The sequence below is a fragment of the Quercus lobata genome, chromosome 10 (assembly GCF_001633185.2).
Source record: "Quercus lobata isolate SW786 chromosome 10, ValleyOak3.0 Primary Assembly, whole genome shotgun sequence".
Taxonomy (NCBI): Eukaryota; Viridiplantae; Streptophyta; class Magnoliopsida; order Fagales; family Fagaceae; genus Quercus; species Quercus lobata.
The window spans coordinates 17,250,332-17,272,382 of record NC_044913.1 but is presented as its reverse complement, the minus strand read 5'-3'; the positions used below and the strand labels follow the sequence as shown (position 1 = coordinate 17,272,382).

Here is a 22,051-nt window from a genome sequence, read left to right as displayed (position 1 = left end):
AATATCATATAAAATGGACATGGGGTAATTCCAATGCTCTAATGCATTGGATTCAACGCGAAACGGAAATGGACACGTGTTTTATTTTTGTTATATGTTCATAAGCATTGAAACAAACTCACTCCCAAAAATATGTTACGATTTTATGGGTGTCTATCCATATGTTTTATTTTTATTCTTTTTTTTTTTTTAATAATCATAGCTAGAAATTAACTTTGTGTCTTATGATGAATTGGAAGGATGTATTTGTAAGCATTTTTATTTCAAGTTCAAAGATTGGATAGGTTGGCTAAGGTTTTGTAATTCAATTGGCATTTTTTTTTACTATAATATAGCGTAAAAAAAAAAAAAAAAAAAGATTTGAACTAAATGGGTTAGCTCAAATCCTTTTTTCACTCGATCGGAATTTTTTTTTTTTTTTTTTTTTTTTTTTTTTTTTGCTGCATACAAGCACTGCAAAACTTTTCCGGTTTTGAAAATATAACATTATATATTATTATATGAAAAAAAAAAAAAAAAAAAGAAATTGAAATGTGGCTGGAGTTGGGGGTTCTGGCATGCATTTAGCTTAGCATAATGAAAGCAACGTGAGGTGGGTTATGAGATCGCACACGTATAACTGTGCTATTTACGTAGGGCTGCTTTCTCACGCGGTTCTCGAAAACTCATTTCCGCGTTGTTTCTTTTTCCTCCGTTGAATTCCCTTTTCCCTCACGGATTCCTCTTTCCTCAAACCAATAAAAACCAAAACCTCAGACCCAACCATGCATCAAGATAATACAGACAACTGCATACCAACCTGTAAAATTACAACCTTTTTATTACTGAGAGAGTTTCATTTCCGAATATTCCTCTATATTTTGTGATTTTTTTTTTTTTTTTTTTTTTTAAATTTCGGTGGGCTTAGATAGCTGACACTGCATGGTGTGATAAAATTAAAATGATCGGCAATATAAGGATCTATTTATTTAATTAGTCATTTTTCTGATCTTTGTAGGATATACTTAGAAAGCGAAATCTTGCCAATAGTAATGAGTTGATGGGAGTATGTGAGCATGGCGGTGGTGGAGCCATGATAAATCATTTTTTTAATATAGAAATTAACACACACGCGCATAAAGGAAAGGATGAAATTTTAACACGCAAAAGCACATTATATACTACACTGGAAAGTCATGCATGGTACGATAAATCTAAATTAGAAAAAATATTGTTTATAGTTAGATATTATATATAAGGTTATGATATATGTGCAATAGATAACTTGTCCTTAAATATACAGTTTAAAATTTTCAAGAAATTTGGGGTAATACCCCCAAATGTCTGCTCTGCCCTGTATGTGAGTACTGGTAAATTTGAATATGAACACAAAAGTTTGATTACTTTTTGGAATTTGAATTATGATGATGAAGAGTACTTTCATATTTATTATGGTCACCCAAGTTAAAGAACATATGAATATGATTCTCCAAATAAAATAAAATAAAATAAAATTTAATGAACAATAATGTACAATGAAGTTATATTTTGTATTTTTGGGGTCATAGGACCATCAGTCCTATAGTCACGGGTTTTAGGCCACATTAGAAACCGTGGCCTAAAAAAACGTGACTATAGGCTATAGCCACGTTTTTTTGCCATATAGTCGCGTTTTAAAAACGCGGCCAGAGGACATTTTTTTTGTAGTGGTATATTATTCTTTTGGTCTTCAAATTTAAAATATTTGATTGGTCTCTTAATTAAAATTTTAAAATTTATAACTTGTCTTTCCACTGATTGTCTATTCATATATACTAAAAGAGATTGAGATGCACCAGATTTAGAGCACTAGTATCTGGAGTTGTAAAACTCTAAATATCCTATATTTTAGCATCAAACCAAAAAAAAGGCATTATCCGGCATGTTAGTTGTAAAAAATTTTACAATCTAACTATAGTAATGTCTTACTTGTAAGATGTTAATGTAGCAGGTTGTATAATTTTAAATTAATTTTGGGGTAAAGCTATTGCCCCCAAGCTTCAATGTCTGCCTTACATGTGAGTAGCAGTAATTTTGAATATGAAAACAAAAGTTTAATTACTTTTTGGGATTTCAATTAAAATGAAAGTTTTATATTTATAGCCACCTATGAGGGTCCTTTTTTGGACAGTGTCCAGGCCCAAGTTGAAGTAAGGACCATGGCCTTTGAGTTGTTGTTTAAAGGGACTGGGCTTGGTTCACCGCAGCTAAATGGGCTGTTTGCAAAACCAAGTGGTGCACAGAGCAAAAATCCTACAATACGTACATACTAGCAAGAATATATATATTAAATAGCAAGAAACAGTAAAGGAACACTGTAATAAAGAGAGAAACAAATATATTGTTAAGGATCCTTAAAACACTATGAAATATTTCATTACTTTCTTTAGTTGTAAATCACAAGTGCTCACTAAAACGTGTTACAAGGTTCAAATAAGCTCAAAAATTACAGACTTAAATGGCTATCTAAGCCTCTAAGACTTACAAAATTTGAATTCCTTTGAATCCAAGTATGTTCTATAGTGGCTGTTTTGGAATACCGGGCAATATTTCTCTTTCTTTTACTACTTTCTTTGAGTTTTTGACAGAGTTTTCTTAATGATTCTATTATGATTCACTATTGCTGAATGCCTCTTCAATGTTGGCTACTTCTCCCTTTTATAGCATCATTCTAGGGTTCCAGGGTACTACTGATTCCCCTCCTTTGCTCCCTTGGGTACCAAAGCCTACGTTGTGCTAGCCACTCTAATGACTGGTCATTTCCTTATTTCTCATAGTTTTCTTCTTTTGGTGTTGTTTCCCTAAAAGTTTCTTGCTGACTTTCCATTCTAAGGTGTCCTTAGAGGGCCGACCTTCAATCTCTCTTCCCTCAAGGCTTCTAGTCCTTACCTTTTTCAGACTCAGCTTTTTTGGTTGTCCTTTTTTTGTCATTTTTCCTAGGTAAGCTGAATCCATTCCTACCAGGTTGAAGGTTTTCCCATCTACTTCTCTTTATAGTTCTTTTTTCTGGGTTGCCTGAGGTACCAGCCCCTTGTTCATGAATTGTTATTCTCCAAGCCTTTTGTTTCCTTTCTGCATCACTGGGTGACTGAGAAGAACGTATATGTCCTTCGTTCTTTGTGTTTCTTGGTGCTCTTTTTGAACTGTCTCAATCTCATCCTAACTATGTTGCAGGTTCCGAGGATCCCGAGCCCTTGGTAGCTTCTGGGTATCCCGGCCCAGTTCCTCCCATTGGACTTTCTTTGATTTTCTGATCTTGACAGGCTGGGCTTTTTCCTTTCTTCCTTTTGTTTCATGGGCCCTAAGGCCCGTCCTTTTGTGGGTTTTGGGTTTCAAATCTTTCTTTTGATGGACTTGGGCCATCCTTTTCTCTTGTGGTGAGTTCAACCCTTTTATACCAGGTTCACCCACTGTGCTTTTTCTTTTGGGCCTTGGTGTTATAACTTTTTAGACCTCAACACCACCCAAGTTAAAGAATCAAAATCCTTTTGTTGTTGTGGTGTTGTGAAACTAAAATCAACTGAAAGATAGAGAGGAGTGTAATTTTTTTCAGTGTGTCTTTTTTTCAAAGGTTCTAGTAATGCAGAACTCTCACTCGAGTTTCTCTGTTGTTAAGTAAGTGAGTGCTCTCTCTTCACTTAGGCAGTAGAATTTGCTGTCCCTTCCATTCGAATGAGAGTTTTGTTTTCTCTTGGGGTAACAAGGTTATCTCTAGAGCTAGTTGGTTTTTTTTTTTTCTTGGAGTTTAGGGTGCGTTTGTTTTGGGGGAAAATGATTTCAGGAAATCATTTTCCCCCAAACCCGCGTGTTTGGCAGCAACGGAAAATGAAATTTTCTGGAAAATCATTTCCTGTTGACCAACATTTACTCTTTTGACCCGGAAATGATTTTACACTCTCATTTTCACTTCAAATCATTTCCGGAAAGAGAGAGAGAGAGAGAGAAGAGAGAGCCCAGATCGGAGAGAGAGAGGAAGAAGAGACTTCGCCAGCGATCGCATCGCACTGATCGTTGATCGCGCCGCTCTTCGGACGATTGCACCACGCCAATCGTCGATCGACGAGCGGCGCGATCGACGAGCGGTGCGATCGTTCGACAAGCGGCGCGATCGACATCGTCCGACGAGCGACGCGATCGACATCGTCCGACAAGCACGCTCGTCGATCGCGCCGCTCGTCGGACAATCGCACCGATCTCGCCTCCACTCGATCTCACCTTCACCGCGCAATCTCATCTTCTCCTCCGCCGCACGATCTCAATTTGACCGGATTTTATGAATTTTTTTGCTGGGTTTTGTTTCTTTTGTGAATGAGTGTGGAATTGATTCATTATCCGCATGTTTACAGTTGAGGAAGTGTATGGAAAATTGGGTATGTAAAGCATTTTCTGTAAAAATGTTTGAATGAACCAAACACCGGAATTGATTTTCCGTAAAACGAATTTTGTGGTAGCCAAACACATGAAAACATTTTCCTTTCCGGAAAATAGCATTTCTGAAAAATGGAATATTTTCCGAAAATGCTTTTACACGAACCAAACACAACCTTAGGGAAACACATTTTCTATCGAATCTCACTTACTCTTGTGAGATATGGAGGATTTGGCAGAAAAATGGAGTAACTTCTCTCTCTCAAAAAGGGAGAAGACAGGTTTTGTTCTAAAAAAGGATCAACAGTCAGGCGAATTTATTATCACAGCACAATTTTTAACTCCTCATTTTCTAAACATGGAAGTGATGGTGAGAACCTTCAAACAATTGTGGAGATCCACCAACGGCTTCAAGATTCGCAACCATAAGGATCACATGGTGCTTTTTGTTTTTGACAACTTAAGTGATGTTGATCGAATACTACAGAGCCAGCCATGGAGTTTCGACAAACACTTAGTTATGATACAGAGATACAATACAGATGTACTAGTCCATGAGTTGGTGTTTACAAAAGCATTATTCTGGGTGCAAGTTCATGAAATTCTGGTCCATTACATGACTAAGACGGTTGCTGAAAGCCTTTGTGAAATTGTCGGGGAAGTCCAAAAATCAACTAATGATGTTGATGATGAAGATGGTCATTTTATCCGAGTTCGTGTCCTAATAGATGTCACCTTACCTCTGTGTAGGGGACGATTAATTACAATGGAGAATGGGGTTAAAAATTGGATCCGATTCAAATATGAAAGGTTGCCAAATATATGCTTCTGGTGTGGGCGATTAACTCACAGTGACAAGAATTGTGACTTGTGGATTGATAACAAAGGCACCCTTTCGCCTGATCAACAACAGTTTAATTCTAGCTTGAAGGCATCACCATACTCGGCCAAAGGAAAAAATGTCATCTTTGTTCCAGAGGGTCCTATGAAGGAAGAAAATCCAGTTTTTAGGTACCACAGGAAGTCAGGCCACATTCGGAGCCGGTGGTGGATAAAACAGGGACTGGTTCACCGAAAAATGTGTAGTCCGACATGGAGCTAACAGTTGAGAAAGAAAGCAATAAATTGGAGGAGCATTTAAACGCTGAAATCGTAGGTGTGGAGAATACGTTACAAACGGATGTTGGAGTTATTCCAAACATGGACTTTATCTCAAACATTTCTTATTCAAATTTAAACCTGAATATTATGGATGAGATTAACTCTGAGATTTTAATTCCCAAACCCGTTTCTTTTGCTAAGCTGTTCAACATCCAAATAAGGGAAATTGATGAGGCCCTAATTAAATTTGGTCAGCACACGAATGAGAGTAAATTTGTTAGAAGCAATCAATGTATCCATTATTCCCCAAACTCAACGTGAAGATGTCAGGAAAGGAAAAGAGGCACGTGAGGTAAAGTTAGCAAGCTCACGTGAGCAAGAGCAAGGACTGAGCCGTGAGCCTACACAATCTGCCTCTCAAAAAATTTGCACTAGCACAAGCAAGAAGCCGTGTACCAGAGGAAGAGTAAAATACCAAGCACGTGCAAAAACTGTGGAGAATAACACAACAGGGAAAATAATTTATGCAAAAGATTCGATGATGTTCATTTAGAGTTACCAGGCGAAAGCAAATTGGTTTCAAAGGATGATGGGAATTCTTCTTTATCAATAGTGGAGGTTGTGTGTCAGCCCTGCCAATTGCAATGAGTTGCTTAATTTGGAACTGTCGTGAACTTGGGAACCTATGTACAGAGAATGGAGCTTGCTGAATTTGTGCAAGCAAAAGATCATTCTGTCGTGTTTATAGCCAAAACATGGGCAGATGAAGCAAGGCTAAAAGAAGTAAAACAAAAGATACAATTTGAGAACATGTTTGTTGTACCAAGAGAAATCAAGGGAGGAGGTTTAGTTTTGTTTTGGAAAGAATCAATAGCTGTTATAGTTGAAGGCTTTGACAAAAATCATATTGATGTGATTATAAATAAGAATACGGAATAGGAATGGCGATTTACTGGATTCTACGGAGAACCAAAAACACAGAGAAGAATTGAGTCTTGGAATCTATCCGAAGGTTAGAGTGGAAATTTCAGATACCATGGCTATGCGCAGGCGATTTTAATGAGTTGCTCAGAAGCGAAGAAAAATTAGGTGGCAATAAAAGGAGCCACAATCAGATGCAGCTTTTTATGATGCAGTGGAGCATGTGGTTTTTTGGATCTTGGATATTTGGGTTCCAAATTTACTTGGAGCAAGCATTTTGCAAGCAGTCAATCAATTTGGGAACGGCTTGATAGGGCATTTTGCACAAATGATTGGCTTCAACAGTTTGCAAGAACAAAGTTTTTTCATCTCACTAGCACCACATCAGATCGCACGCCTATTTGGATAGTTCCTGATGGCCTTGAACCACCCCCTAGATCAAACCCATTCCGTTTTGAAGAAATGTGGCTCTCTGATAAAGGGTGTGGGTGAACGGTGGAAGTGGTGTTGAAAGCTTCAATCCCTTGTGATCCTGAGGTTTAAGTATTGAAGAAAATTTCCAATTGGGACTAAATTAACCCAATGGAGTCGTCAAAATTTTGGGAATGTTCGTAGAGAGCTTTGTTAGGTTCTAAAGTCTTAGGATTTTATGTATTTAGAACTCTAATTTGTATTGTTGGCAAACCATGATCAAAACAATGTGTTTAGAAGTGTTTAAGGCTAGCTCAAAGTTGTGCATCTATGTAAAGTTGGAATCGAGTTAAAGCAGGAAAGGAGTGTGCCTTTCGGCCTGGCTCGATTGATCGAAAGACAGGCTCGATCGATCGAAGCTCGGGCAGAATGTTTTTCTGCAGATTCGTCCAACTCAGCCCTAAGTGTTTTAAAACGTTTTTAGGGTTTTTTATTTGTCCTAAGTATAAAAGGCAAACTCTAGCCACATTTTAGTGTTGCTCATATTTGCGGTTTGTGTAAATCTCTCGTGAGATCTAGAGGAACTTTCCTTTACACAAACTTAGGGTTTTCAAAGAAAAGATTTATCTACACCTTAATGATTAATTCAGTTGGTGCCATTGAAGCTTAAAGAAAACACAAGCGGGTGTGCTTGTATCTGGTGGTGAATCCAAGAAAGAAGGAGTCTGTGGATTCGGAGCTTGCACGTGGTCGTGTCAGTAAGTTCTACTGGTTGGTAGCAATAAGAAGTCAAGCGTGGGGGCTTGTAAGTCTTATTGTATGAACTTCGATTCTTTCAAGATAGTGGATTCAAGTTTACCTTGAGGATAGCTAGGTCAAATCCTCCCCAGGTTTTTACCGGTTTGGTTTCCTGGGTGATCATATCTTGTGTTATTTATTTTTCACTGTTTTGCATGATTTGATCTTTTATATTGTGATAACCTAGACTTGTTTAATTGGACTAAGTAACAACTTGGCTAATTACCTAGGTTTAATAAATTGTTTAAGGGGTCTAAAAACTATCAAGTGGTATCAGAGCGGGTAGCTCTTTTGTTGTTGATCCTTTGATCATTGAGCTGATCCTTAATCCCTGTTGTCATGGAACACGGACACGCTCTAGTTATTCCTCCTCACTTTGATGGGAATAATTATACTTACTGGAAAGTAAAGATGAAAGCATTCTTGAAATCCATTGATGAGAGGGTGTAGAACTCCGTTGAATATGGATGGGAGAAGCCCACTACTCCTGTTAGTGAGTGGGAAACTTCTCAAAAAGAAATAACTTTGTTTAATAGCAAGGCTATGAATGCGATCTTTAACGCTGTTTCTATGGAGGAATTTAAGAGAATCTCTAATGTTGAGATCGCTCATACTGCTTGGAATATCCTCCAGACTGTGCATGAAGGCACAAAGGCTGTCAAAATAAATAAATTCCAGCAATTGACTTCTAAATTTGAAAGCATTAGGATGTCTGATGATGAATCTTTTGATGAATTCTATGCTAAATTGAATGATATTGTTAATTCTGCTTTTAACTTGGGTGAAATCTATGATCAACCTAAAATTGTTAGGAAGATTCTTAGATCTTTGACTGAAAACTTTAGACCCAAGGTGACTGTCATTACTGAAAGTAAGGATGTGGACTCCATCCCTATTGATGAACTTGTAGGATCTCTTCAATCCTATGAGTTGGATCTACCCAAAACTACCAAATCCAAATCAGTGGCTCTTAAGTCAGTTGATGATGTTGAAGGTGGTGGATTTGATGATGAGCTCTCTGCTACAGAGATTGCCTACCTTGCCAAGAACTTTAGAAACTTTCTCAAAAATAATAATAGAAAGGCAAAAGGCACAAACACTGCTGAACCTAGAAATTTTAAGAAGCATGATCCCACTAAAGTTAACAACAATGATAAATCTAGAGAAAGAGTAGGTCAATCTTCCAATAATTTCTTAGGCTCTCAGTGTTTTGGATGTCAAGGGTATGGACACATGAAATCTGAATGTCCAACTTATTTGAAGTCTAAGGGTAAGGCTATGGCTGTAACCCTTAGTGATGGTGAAGTTTCTGATAATGAGTCTGATTGTGATGAGGATGGAAACTTCATTGCTTTCACCGCTACTGCTGTAGTTGATGAGAACATATCTGTTGAAGAGAACCCTTTTGATGGGGAACTCTCTGAAGATGCAGATCTTCAAGAGGCCTATAATAAACTTTGCAAAGTTGCTGCAAAGGATGCTATGAATGTTGAACTTGGCCTGAAGAAAATTGAATCTCTTGAGCTTGAAAAGAAAAATTTGCTTGTTAAACTGTTTGATGCTAATGATCTTTTGAACAATGTGAAAACTGAAAATATGCTTTTACTTGATAAAGTTAAATCTTTGGAACTTGATTTATCTGTTGCTAGATCTGCTAGTTCTAAACTTGATCAAATGCTGAGTGTTTAAAAGTCTTCTTCTGACAAAACTGGATTAGGTTATGTTGAAAGCATCTCTGTGTCCGCTCCCCATTCCACAAAGTTTGTTCCTTCATCTTCTTCTTCTGAACCTTCCGTGAGTGCGATAGTGAGTGAAACTGTCAAACCCCCTGTGAGTGAGGTTGTTAAATCCTTAGAAAGTTCATCATCTAGGAAGATTAGGGTTGATCTGAAAGAGTCTAAGCCTAAGAAGCCTACCCTATCTAAGGACAAGACACATGATAAGCCTGCATGGGTTTGTCACTTTTGTGGAAAGTCTGGACACATCCGTCCAAACTGCTACAAGCTGCAAGCTGCTAAGAGAGCAAACAAACAAAAAGTACCTGTGCCTCAAGCACTTGATCCTATGGTACTTATTGGTGATTTGGTAAAGGCTTTAAACCTTTATTCCAATCCTGGAGTTGGTAATCATTCTCATGTGAATAAGAACTCCAATACTCGTGGTGTATCTAAAAGGTTTTGGATGCAAAAGACTCGATCTAACTGAGTTTTTCTAACATGGTCCTTGTGCTTCATTGTTTTACCCTTTGTGACCATTGTTCTTTGGTTTTGTTTTTTTTTTGTTTCTAGGATTTGCATAGCATAACATTCATGCATTTCATTCTAGGTGTTTTTTTATTTTTAATATTAAAAAAAAAGGGAAGAAAAAGGAAGCACATTTTGTTTTGTACTATTCTTTTTGGTTTTTGAGAACAAGGTTGGTCAATTTATTTTCACATAACATGTCTTTTGTACCTTGTTTAGCTTTGATGAGCTTATTTATTGCACTTTACTAGCTGAAACTTTGTAGTGCATATTGTGTGGGAAAGATGTTTATGGCTTTTGATTACTATGTCTTAATCTTGAAGTCACATATTTTTAAATGTTTGACTTGAACTTTTAGAGAAAGACATAAATAACCATCTCACCACTGTTCACTAACCAATCATGAACACCTTAGTGCATATCATAAGATTTTGTGCTAAAAAAAGTGTAGCACATGCACAAAAAGAACATAAGGTGAAGCCTCGGGTTAAATTGCTTAATTCTTAAAATCAAAATTGGTGTGTACTATTAGGCTTGATGCCAAACTCACATAACTTAAAATTGGTATGTATATTATGAGGCATAAATACAAGAAACTTACATGATTGCAAGCTTATGATCTAGGAGATGTGGGAGTTATATGATGTAACTCTTTAGGTGATAGTCTCTTTTAAATTCTTTGTGATGAATTTTGTAGACTTTGTGATTGATTGCTATTCACATATCACCTCACATGTATCTCAAACTTTTGCTAGTTACACACACTACACGAGTTACTCTTTGCTAAACATTGTACATGTTATTGTGTGTGTTTATGGTCTGACCAACCAAGTTTTGCAAATACTTCGAATTTTGTGCAAAATTAATTTGTTACTGGAAAATTTGTGGAGAATGCAAGAAATTTTGTTTTTTTTTTTTTTGGAATTTGGGCTTAAAACTCTTGTTTTGAAAATCATATTATCACATACTCATGCATTTTTGTCCTTAAATTTCAATGCTTTGAGTTAATTCTAAATGTTTTTCAAAAACTGTGTTTTTTCCTGAAAATTTAGTGAGCCACTGCCTATTTCGATCGATCCATTATGTTTTTCGATCGATCGAAATTTTTTAAAATTTGATAGAGAGAGTCTCTGTCTGTTTTGATCGATCGAGGCTGATTTCCGATCGATCGAAACTCGTGAAACGGGTTTTTTAAAAAGACAGATTGGACTTTTCAAAGTCACTTTTTCAAATAGTTTTTCAACTTTTCTCTCTCTCCGCGTTGGCTATAGGCTCCACCATTAATTTTTTGTCATTTTCCTTCAAGATTTTTGCAAGGTTTTTGTCCTTGAAGGCCAGTAAGTCTCTTTTTCCCTTCCTTTTGCATTTTATTTCACGTTTTCATACATTTTTCATGCATTCTTGTGGCTATTTTCGGCACTTTCAAAATATTGGGGTTTTTGATGATTCGAACCTATTTTGGTGAAATTGATCAATGGGTTTTTGTTCTATGATGCTATAATAATAATTCTTATAGTTTAATTTGATCAATTTTGTGGTTTTTGAAAAGTTGGGAATTCTAGGGTTTGAATTTGAATCAAATTGGGGATTTTGTCTAATTAGGTTAAATTGATGAAATTGGCTTATCAAATTGATGTATTTGGTCATTATTTTTGTTATTCTATCATGTGTGATGATCAATTCGTCAATATTTTTCAAATTGCTCAAGTGGTTTTCCAAATTTTGGGGTTTTTGTGTTAAAACCTTAATGCTCAAACTAATTTTGTGAATTTGAACCTTTTGGACTTAATTCACTGCATTAGAACATGCATCATGTCATTTAACTTGTTCATGCATCATATAGATTTTTATTTTATATTCTGTTTTTGTGCTAACTTGCAGTTTGCCCTTGGTTTTGTTTTTTTTTTCTCTATCTGTGTGTTGGTCCTTATCCTAGCACCATGCCTAGGAAAACTAGAACCCATAGGACCACTTCCACTTCCTCTGAGTCTCTCTCTAGGGTTGAGGAGTTTAGGAATGATAAGTGTAGAGAAGCCTTTGAGACTTTGAACGGTAAGCGTAAGATATGGGCTAAGCGAGCTGTGGCCTTAGATGAACTTGATCCGGCCATTAGGGCCAATTTTGAGTCTAGAGGTTGGTTGCCTCTCTTAGAGATAGATCATCCACCCCCGACCGCCCTGATTAGAGAGTTCTTCTCAAACCTCTCTTGCCACATCTATGATTCCAACACCCTTGTTAGGAGTTGGATATGAGGTGTAGAGTTCACCATTACCCCTCGGGTAGTGGCTGAGGCTCTTGGGGTGCCGGTTGTTCGGGAAGCTGACTATCCCTATGATGAGTCACCCTCATTAGATGTTGTTCTTTCTTACATCACAGGGTCATCTATCCAGTGGGGTTCTGATCCTCAGATCACGTCCGCTGAGCTTACCGAGACTGCCTATCTCTTCTTTAGGATAGCGTGTCATTCGTTGTGGCCTATCTCTCACTTCCACACCATCCCTTTAAAGCGATGTGTGTTTTTGTATGCCTTTGTTTCTGGAGCGTCTATCAGTTTTCCTCACTTATTCCTTCGTTCTTTGAACGAGATTCATAGGAGTTCTGCCGTAGGGCACGTGCTGATTCATCCTATTTTCATTCATAGGATTTTGCTCTTCTTAGGTCTAGATGGATTTCCATCTGGTGAGCCTGTTCATGTGATTACTCCCATAGGTGCCACTTTTCTTCGTCAGAGGGCTGCTCAGTTGAGAGTTGCTCCTTCTCGTCCTAGAGATGCGTCATCTAGTGGTATTCCCCCTCCTCCCTCTTCTACAGGTACTGCTGCTGCTGAGACATCAGGTGCTGCTGCTGATGCTGATGTTCCTCCACCGATTGCTTCGGATGATTCCGACATTCGTCGCACGTTGGATCATGTCTTGACCATTCAAGCGACTCAAGGACAGATTTTGGTGGACGTGCTCGATGAGATCCGTGCCTTGCGTGCGGAGTTGGCGCAGTTTAGACCACCTCCATTTTGATGATGGGTATCTTGTTTGCCCTTTGGCATTTCGTCACAAAAAGGGGGAGTATTTTGTAGAGTTTTTGCTTTCAGGGGGAGTTTATTTGTTTTTGGTTGGAGCTTGTGGAGTTTAGATTGTATCTAGGTGCTTCACTTTATACTTAACTTTTTTAGCTCTTACCTTATTTTTGATGGGATATTCATGTTAGGGGGAGTTTTATGTTTTTATTGGTACTTTATATGTTTCTTGTTTCAAACTGCTTATTGATTTATATTTATGAGTTATTCATTGATATATGTCTTTATTTGTGTGTTATTTGAAATCAAGAAGTTATTTTGATTACTTGTATTGTTTCCACACATGCGGTTATGCATTTTGTTTAGTGTTTCAGGAAATATACAGGTTGATTCAATTGAGCTGCTGTCTACACTTGCAACTGATGGATAGTAGTTAGGATTGAATTTGTTTTATGAGCATTATTTTGTAAAGGGCTTTTTATTTTGTAAACTTTGAGCTTCTAGTTGTGTTTTGTCACGGATTGCCAAAGGGGGAGTTTGTTAGGTTCTAAAGTCTTAGGATTTTATGTATTTAGAACTCTAATTTGTATTGTTGGCAAACCATGATCAAAACAATGTGTTTAGAAGTGTTTAAGGCTAGCTCAAAGTTGTGCATCTATGTAAAGTTGGAATCGAGTTAAAGTAGGAAAGGATTGTGCCTTTCGGCTTGGCTCGATCGATCGAAGCTCAGGCAGAATGTTTTTCTACAGATTCGTCCAACTCAGCCCTAAGTGTTTTAAAACGTTTTTAGGGTTTCTTATTTGTCCTAAGTATAAAAGGCAAACCCTAGCCACATTTTAGTGTTGCTCATATTTGCGGTTTGTGTAAATCTCTTGTGAGATCTAGAGGAGCTTTCCTTTACACAAACTTAGGGTTTTTAAGGAGAAGATTTATCTACACCTTGATGATCAATTCAGTTGCTGCCATTGAAGCTTAAAGAAAACACAAGTGGGTGTGCTTGTATCTGGTCGTGAATCCAAGAAAGAAGGAGTCCATGGATTCGGAGCTTGCACGTGGTCGTGTCAGTAAGTTCTACTGGTTGGTAGCAATAAGAAGTCGAGCGTGGGGGCTTGTAAGTCTTATTGTATGAACTTCGATTCTTTCAAGATAGTGGATTCAAGTTTAGCTTGAGGATAGCTAGGTCAAATCCTCCCCAGGTTTTTACCAGTTTGGTTTCCTGGGTGATCATATCTTGTGTTATTTATTTTCCGCTGCTTTGCAGGATTTGATCTTTTATATTGTGATAACCTAAACTTGTTTAATTGGACTAAGTAACAACTTGGCTAATTACCTAGGTTTAATCAATTGTTTAAGGGGTCTAAAAACCATCAAGCTTGTTGAGGAAAGAAAACTCTTGGTGAGGGTAGAACATGCAACAATGCAATTTGGTTGAAACTTTCGGGTAAGGGAACTCACTAAGGAAATTAATGGGTTGATGATTAAAGAAAATAAAATGTGGAGGCAACGTGCTAAAAGTTTCTGGCTAGTAGTGGGAGACAAAAATTCCAAGTACTTTCATAGTAGAGCAACTCAAAGGCATAGGCGTAATTTTTATTACCAACTCCACAGGCAAATGGGTTAAAAATCCTGAAGAGATATCCGAATCTTTCATTGAGTTTTACCAAGAACTTTTCGTTTCATCAAATTTGGCCATTGGTGTTAAGGATCTGGATTCAATTCCAAATATTGTCAGTGATGAAATGAACTCTCAGTTATCATAGGAATTCATGGAATGGGAAGTACAGGCAGCCTTGAAGCAAATGGCTCTATTGAAAGCTCCTGATCCCAACAATATGCCTTCACTCTTCTATCAAAATTATTGGGAACTTGTTGGTTGTGATGTTACAAAAACAATTTTATGTTACCTCAATTCAGCCATAATACCTCACCCTATAAACCATACCTTCCTTACATTAATCCCAAAAATCAAAAATCCAGTTTCTATCTCTAATTATCGCCCCATCAGTCTATGTAATGTGCTATATAAAATTTTTTCCAAGGTATTAGCCAACAGACTTAAAAACATATTACCAATCATCATTTCAGAACATCAAAGTGCTTTTACAAAAAACCGTGTAATTTCTGACAATATTCTTGTAGCATTCAAAACTTTACATAGCATGAATACTCATAAATCTACCAAATTAGGTTACATGGCAGCTAAACTAGACATGAGTATGGCATATGATAGGGTGGAGTGGATTTTTTTGGGGAAGGTTATGAGAAAATTGGGGTATAATGAGAGGTGGATAAGCCCCATAATGATTTGTGTGAATACTATGTCCTATTCGGTTTTGGTTAATGGTGAACCTAAGGGATTGATCCGACCTACAAGGGGAATTCGCCAAGGCAACCCACTATCACCATTTCTTTTCCTCCTTTGTATGGAAGATCTGCATAGCCTTATTTCTAAGGCAGAAAGGGAGGGAGCCATCCACAGGTCTGGCTTAAGCAGAAGAAGTCCTAAACTAACTCATCTGCTTTTCGTGGATGATAGTTTTTACAAGTCTAATAGAAGTGAATGCCAAAAGGTGCTGCAAATTCTGGCTCATTATGAAAGGCTATCAAGTCGGCAAATCAATTGTGGTAAAACTGCTATCTTCTTTAGTAAATCCACCAATGATGCTATAAAGTTGGAGATCAAGGAAGCCTTAGGAGTTTCAGAAATAATGCACTATGACAGATACTTAGGGCTGCCATCATTGGTAGGTAGACATAAAAAAACAAGGTTCGAGTACATCAAAGAAAGATTTGGAGGAAATTGCAAGGGTAGGAAGAAAAGTTGTTGTCTCAAGCAGGTAGAGAAATCTTGATAAAGGCCGTAGTTCAAGCAATTCCAACCTACTCAATGTGTTGCTTTAAACTTCCATTAGGCCTTTGTCATGAAATTGAAGGATTGATTCGAAAGTTTTGGTGAAAGAAGGAAGATACATTGGGTGAAATGGGAGGATATGTATGAGCCAAAATCTGAGGGTGGTATGGGTTTTAAGGAATTACCTTTGTTTAATGACGCTTTCTTAGCAAAAAAAAATTGGAGACTTTTACATAATAAAAACTCTCTATTTTATAGAGTTTTCAAATCTAAATTCTTTCCAAATTGTTCTATCATGGAGGCTAAAGAGGGTCATGGTGGATCGTATGCATGGAAGAGCATCTTAATTGGAAGGGAGGTTATTCAAAAAGGTACAAAGTAGAGAGTTGGAAACGGTGAGTCAATCAAACTTTGGGGTAACAAATGGCTGCCTTCTCTTAACTATCCATCATTGTAGGGGCCTTTAATAGCAGAAATGCAGAATGCTAATGTAAGTTCTCTTCTAAATCCCACTACCCGTTCATGGGATTTAACTTTTCTGTCCAAAGTGTTCAGCCAAGAAGAAGCAAGTGAAATTCATAAAATCCCTCTCAGCCGAAATCCTTGTGATGATGCTCTTTTCTAGCCATTTGTACAGTCCGGACAATAGTCTGCCAAATCAAGATATTACTTCCTAAAAACTGAAGTGCGAAGCTCATCTCCACCAAGGCACCAAGTTACTTATCAGAAAAAATCAATGTGGAAAAATATATGGCAGTTAGCAGTCCCATGTAAGGTGAGGAATTTTGTTTGGAGAGCATGCCGAAATGCTATCCCAACAAAATCAAACCTAGTTCGCCGATGTATTATCGATAACCCAACTTGTCCCCTCTGCTCACAACACCCCAAAGACGTTCTGCATTCTCTGTGGTCATGTCCAAGTTTGACACAGGTATGGGCGAATGATTCGCAATGGAATTTTAGAAGCAGCACACAATTCCAAACTTTCCCACAACTGCTCCTTCATGTCCTGGATTCAGATTGTAGTGGTGAACTATTTGCAATGCTTACCTAGACTATCTAGTTTAGCCGCAACAATGTGAGGACTGCTCCACCAAGTTTGCCACTGAACCAAATTGCACAACGTGCCTTTAATCACTCCTAGAGTTTCGGACAGTCCAGCCAAGGAAGCTGACAGCAATAGCACTATCGTGGGTAAGGTGGCAGCCTCCTCCAGTTAATTGCTTCAAAATTAATTTTGACAGAGCAGTGTTTAAGGATGAAGAAAGAGCTGGTATTGGAGTGGTTGTTCAAGATAATCGGGGCATGGTCATGGCTTCATTATCTCAAAATATCCCACTCCCACATTCAGTCATGAACCGGAAACCTTGGTAGCATGTAGAGCACTTGAACTCTCCCTAAAACTAGGCTTAGACAAAGCAATTCTCAAGGGAGAGTCGCTGATCATCATTAATGCTTTAAGGTACTTCTCTCCTTCTATAGCCTCGTATGGTCTTTTAATCTGTGATGCTCATTTGTTGGCAAACTTGTTTACTAGTATTAGTTTTCAACATGCATGTTGGTAGGGATGGAAATTATGTTGCTCACAACCTATCTAGACATGCACGTCATGTCACTAGTTTTTCAAATTGGATGGAGGATGTTCCAATCCAAATTTTTGCAACTTATCAAGCAGATTTTTCTATCACTTAATAAAATTCAAGTTCTTCTTTCTCAAAAAAAAAAAAAAAAAAAAAAAAGAGGTTAAAGAACATATGAATATGATTCTCCAACAAAAATAAATAAAATTAAAGAGTACGGATGTACAATGAAGTAAGTTTTTTTTTTTTTTTTGGTGATAAATTATCCTTTTGGTCTTCAATTTAAAATATTTGATATATTGGTCTCTTAAAATTTTAAAACGTCTTTCCACGGATTGTCTATTCAATAATACTAAAAAAAATTGAGGTGCCCCACATTTAATGGACTAAAAATAGAACTAGCCTCATATTTTAAGAGAAAAGAATTAAATAAGCAATGAATGAATGGAAGATGATGATGCCAAAAAACAGGGACAGAACCATGTACAAGTAGAGGGGGGCTATGCCCCCCTCCCCCCAAATTTTTTAAAAAATATTAAATAATAGGTATGTATTTAAGATTTTAGAAAATAAGTCCATGAAAAATTATATTTGCCCCCCTCAACTTCGAATCCTAGGTCCGTCCCTGCCGAAAAATCACCAGTAGGTAAGTAGAGGGGGGCTATGCCCCCCTTCCCCCCAAATTTTTTAAAAAATATTAAATAATAGGTATGTATTTAAGATTTTAGAAAATAAGTCCATGAAAAATTATATTTGCCCCCCTCAACTTCGAATCCTAGGTCCGTCCCTGCCGAAAAATCACCAGTAAGTCACACAGTCCTCACGTGCTCGAAACAATACCCACACAACTCTAGAATGCCAGAGCTAGGCTAAATTATGCGTACCTTGTTTTTTGAGGGTCTTTGGGTTTTTATAGTAGTGTAGAACCGACTCCGTTTCTTGCGTAGGAAGGCGTTTTCTTATAGAGAAGATCATCATTAATGAGCGTATATTACGGAATCTTCCTCATACTAGAATTCCATCCATATTGAGACTCTATGAGTTAGGGTTAACCGTGAGATGCAAGTTGTTTCCATTTAGGATTCCTTGGAGACTACTGAAACCAAGTGGATGCCACGTGGCCCTCTAGACCCATCCACCTTGTGTCCGTACACTCTGGATCTATCTACCATCAACCCACTATTCCAAATCCGTCATGCTTATTAAAATAGATCCATCATCCATACTTTTACCCTCTTCAGAAGGAAAAAAAAAAAAAAAAAAAAAAAAAAAAAAGGATAAAAAAATGTACACGAAATATTCTCAGTTTTTTAAATTTAAATGACTAAATTAAAACTTTTTAAACTTTAAGAAAACCAAGTGAAAGTTGCAATTTTCCTTAATTTTTGTTGTAAACATAAAATTTTCAAATTCCTCGTAGCAATTTTATTTTTATATCTTCGTAGCAAAATTAAGATGTACAGATAGATGGTTGCAAGTGTGGTACCAAAAGTTTTTTGTGGTCAAACTTTTTGCGTGTGTGCGTGCCCAATTCCTAAATCAAAATGGAGAGCGCATGAGATTATTGAATTGCATGGACTCAATATTTTATTTTTTGTGGCACCAAGATCCCCCAATCGCATGAAGAAGCCCTCAAATCAATCTCACCTAAGTGGAAGAAAGTTGTGATAGAAGAAATGAAGGCTTTAAATTAAAGAAGATCCGACACTTTGGAAACTGATCACAAAAACAAACGTATGGTTGGCTGCATGTGCCATGAGCTACCGGATATACCCTAAAACACAAAGTTTGTGGCTCTATGGGAATTTGGTTCTATCTTCCGTGTGGATATCAAACTATAGCTTTACCAACATTGTTGAATATTGATTCATCTACCAATCACAAAGGCTTATACATGAGTGGAATTTTTTCTTTCTTTTTGGTCTAAGAGTGGAAGTATGTACCTATCATTTTCTTCAAAGTAAAGTTAAAGTTAAGAGAAAAATAAGGAAAAGGGTTTTAATCAATTCAATGTCAATGCCCCCTTTTCTCTCTACTTTGGTTGGGGATTAAAGAGTGGACCAGAAAAACCTAAAAACACGGATGCGAGCTTTAAGTATATCAATCCTTTTTTCATTATTACATGCATAACTTAATCCTATGCTACTTTCTTTGTACTTTGTTCTTAGATGGCATACTGGATTAGTTTGGAATGGGTCATTTCAGCAATGCAAATGTCATATAAATATAACTAAGGTCAAGTATAGAGGCTGCGGCGCTTAATTTAAAATTTTAAACAGTTTTTTATATCTTTATAATCACTTTTAGTTTCAAATGGTCCATTGGATTTGGAAAGGGCTGATAGTTTTTGATGATACAGTATACTGTTTACCACTTCTAGTAGGTTTTGATCTGAAAGAGCTAGAGTAATCAATACACAATATTAAGGTAAAAATGATTTAGGGGGTGTTTGGTTTGTGTTTTTAAACAACCATTTTCAGTTTTTAAACAACATTTCACGCATTTCAACACACTTTTTCACCCACACGTATTTTCACAAATATTTTCAAACAACAATTTTCAGTTTTTAAACACATGTACCAAACGGACCCTTAGGAATTTACTCCCACGTTTTGAAGTAGTAAACTTGTGTAATAAATCCTAAGGTTAATGAATGTAACTAAAAATTATTAAGTGTTGGACACAAATTACTATATATGGACGACACTATTAACTAGACAAGCACATTGGGCGATAGCTCATTTTTATTCTCTATCACATTTCATTTTTGTTTTTCATTATAAAGCTCATATGATCAATCTGGGAATTTAAAGATGCATTCTTATAGAGGATCTCTCACTGTTCTCAAGTCTTTTTTTTTTTTTTTTTTTTTTTTTTTTTTTTTTTTTTTTTTTTTTTTTTTTTTTTTCCATAGAGTAAAGAATGGCTATTTTCTTGATCATATCAAATATGAATGGAAATTATAAGCTTTTTACGGAATTCATAATCATCCATTGAGTGAGTTAAATTACAAAGATTACTGATGAAAAAGGCGATGAGAGAGACCAGAATATTCATTAATTAATTTGGGTTCTAAAGTTTACGTTAAAGTACTTGGACTTCATCAAGATTAAGACATGCACGTTGTGGCAATGTGTTAAACAAGGTTTCATGAAAGTCGATTATCAAAAAAGGTTTCATGAAAGTCCAAATCTTGAGGCAGCCATGAATCAGCTCCATGCCTCCATGTGCATATTACACGGTCTAACAAAGAGGCGTGAAAGAATTGTTCTTCACTTCTTCTAAGAACTAAGAAGATGGCAAGGGGTCATTAATTTATGTTAGGAACCCGGTGGTTCCTAATGGAGATTGATGGGAATTATAAGGGAATGGATGGGAATTGTAGGGAAATTGACTTAATTCGAGGTAGTCACCCTCCATAGAGAAAGAGAGAGATTAAGAGAGAGAAATGCACTAACAAATTGGTTTATTCTTCATTGATCCCTCATATTGGATTACAATCATGTATTTATAGAAGACTAGCTCTAATCTCATTGGTCCACATGGCCTCATCCTAATGGTTCTATTATTCCCCATGTGCATTAGTAATTCCAACATGTGCTAAATGTGATTAATATGCTTGGAATTGTAACTAACTAACTAACTAACTAACTAGGTTCTATTATTCCCCATGTGTATTAATAATTCCAACATGTGCTAAATGTGATTAACATGCTTGGAATTGTAACTAACTAACTAACTAAATCTCAATACAACAATTATTATTCATATGCTTATAGCATTCCTAACATTTCCCTCCCCTAGAAAACACCTTGCCCACAAGGTGTTGTTGTGAAATAACATCTTCATCAAAGGAGATCTTCCAATGACCAATAACGTAGTGACATTTTGATCACCATATTCATGCATTTCTCTTTGACAAGCGGCCCGGTGCACATGAAGGTTTCTTCTTCGTAGATCTTCTAATGTTAGGAATGCTATAAATAATAATTGTTGTATTGAGATTTAGTTAGTTAGTTAGTTACAATTCCAAGCATGTTAATCACATTTAGCACATGTTGGAATTACTAATGCACATGGGGAATAATAGAACCATTAGGATGAGGCCATGTGGACCAATGAGATTAGAGCTAGTCTCCTATAAATACATGATTGTAATCCAATATGAGGGATCAATGAAGAATAAACCAATTGTTAGTGCATTAGTGCATCTCTCTCTCTTAATCTCTCTCTTTCTCTATGGAGGGTGACTACCTCGAATTAAGTCAATTTCCCTACAATCCCCATCCATTCCCCTATAATTCCCATCAATCTCCATTAGGAACCACCGGGTTCCTAACAATTTAGGATACAAGGGTCAGAAGTCAGAACCCCCTGTATTGTATATAAGGACAAAATATCTTAAAGCAATGATAAGAGAACTCTAATTGGACTAATAAAGCTCAATGGAGTTTGATCAAAACCAAATCATAATCAGGCTTCAACAAAACTTCAATTTGTGAAGCCCTTCTTTCTATATCTTGATAAAGCTTCTCTAGAAAGAGATTAAGAAAACATTGAACTTGAAACTCTACTATAAGGAACATGTTAGATAAATCTATAATATATATAAAATAAAAAATATTTGACTTTTGATTGACATGCCACAAGTATTTAAGACCTTACAATTTTAAATGTCATTATTTTAATATATACTATTTTTCTTTAGTTAAATTTTATCTTACATTTAAACACTCCATAGGAATCT

General features: G+C 36.7%; 1 protein-coding gene across 1 annotated transcript; it reads left to right on the top strand.

Moving 5' to 3' along the window:
• Positions 1–4,744: 4,744 nt before the first annotated feature.
• On the top strand, positions 4,745–5,488 carry LOC115964433 (uncharacterized protein At4g02000-like). Its single transcript, XM_031083743.1, has one exon. The coding sequence runs from the start codon at positions 4,745–4,747 to the stop codon at positions 5,486–5,488; it is 744 nt and encodes a 247-aa protein (XP_030939603.1).
• Positions 5,489–22,051: the final 16,563 nt, after the last annotated feature.

Coding starts and splice junctions, on each gene's coding strand:
- LOC115964433 (XM_031083743.1), top strand. CDS start 4,745: ATGGAAGTGATGGTGAGAACCTTCAAACAATTGTGGAGATCCACCAAC.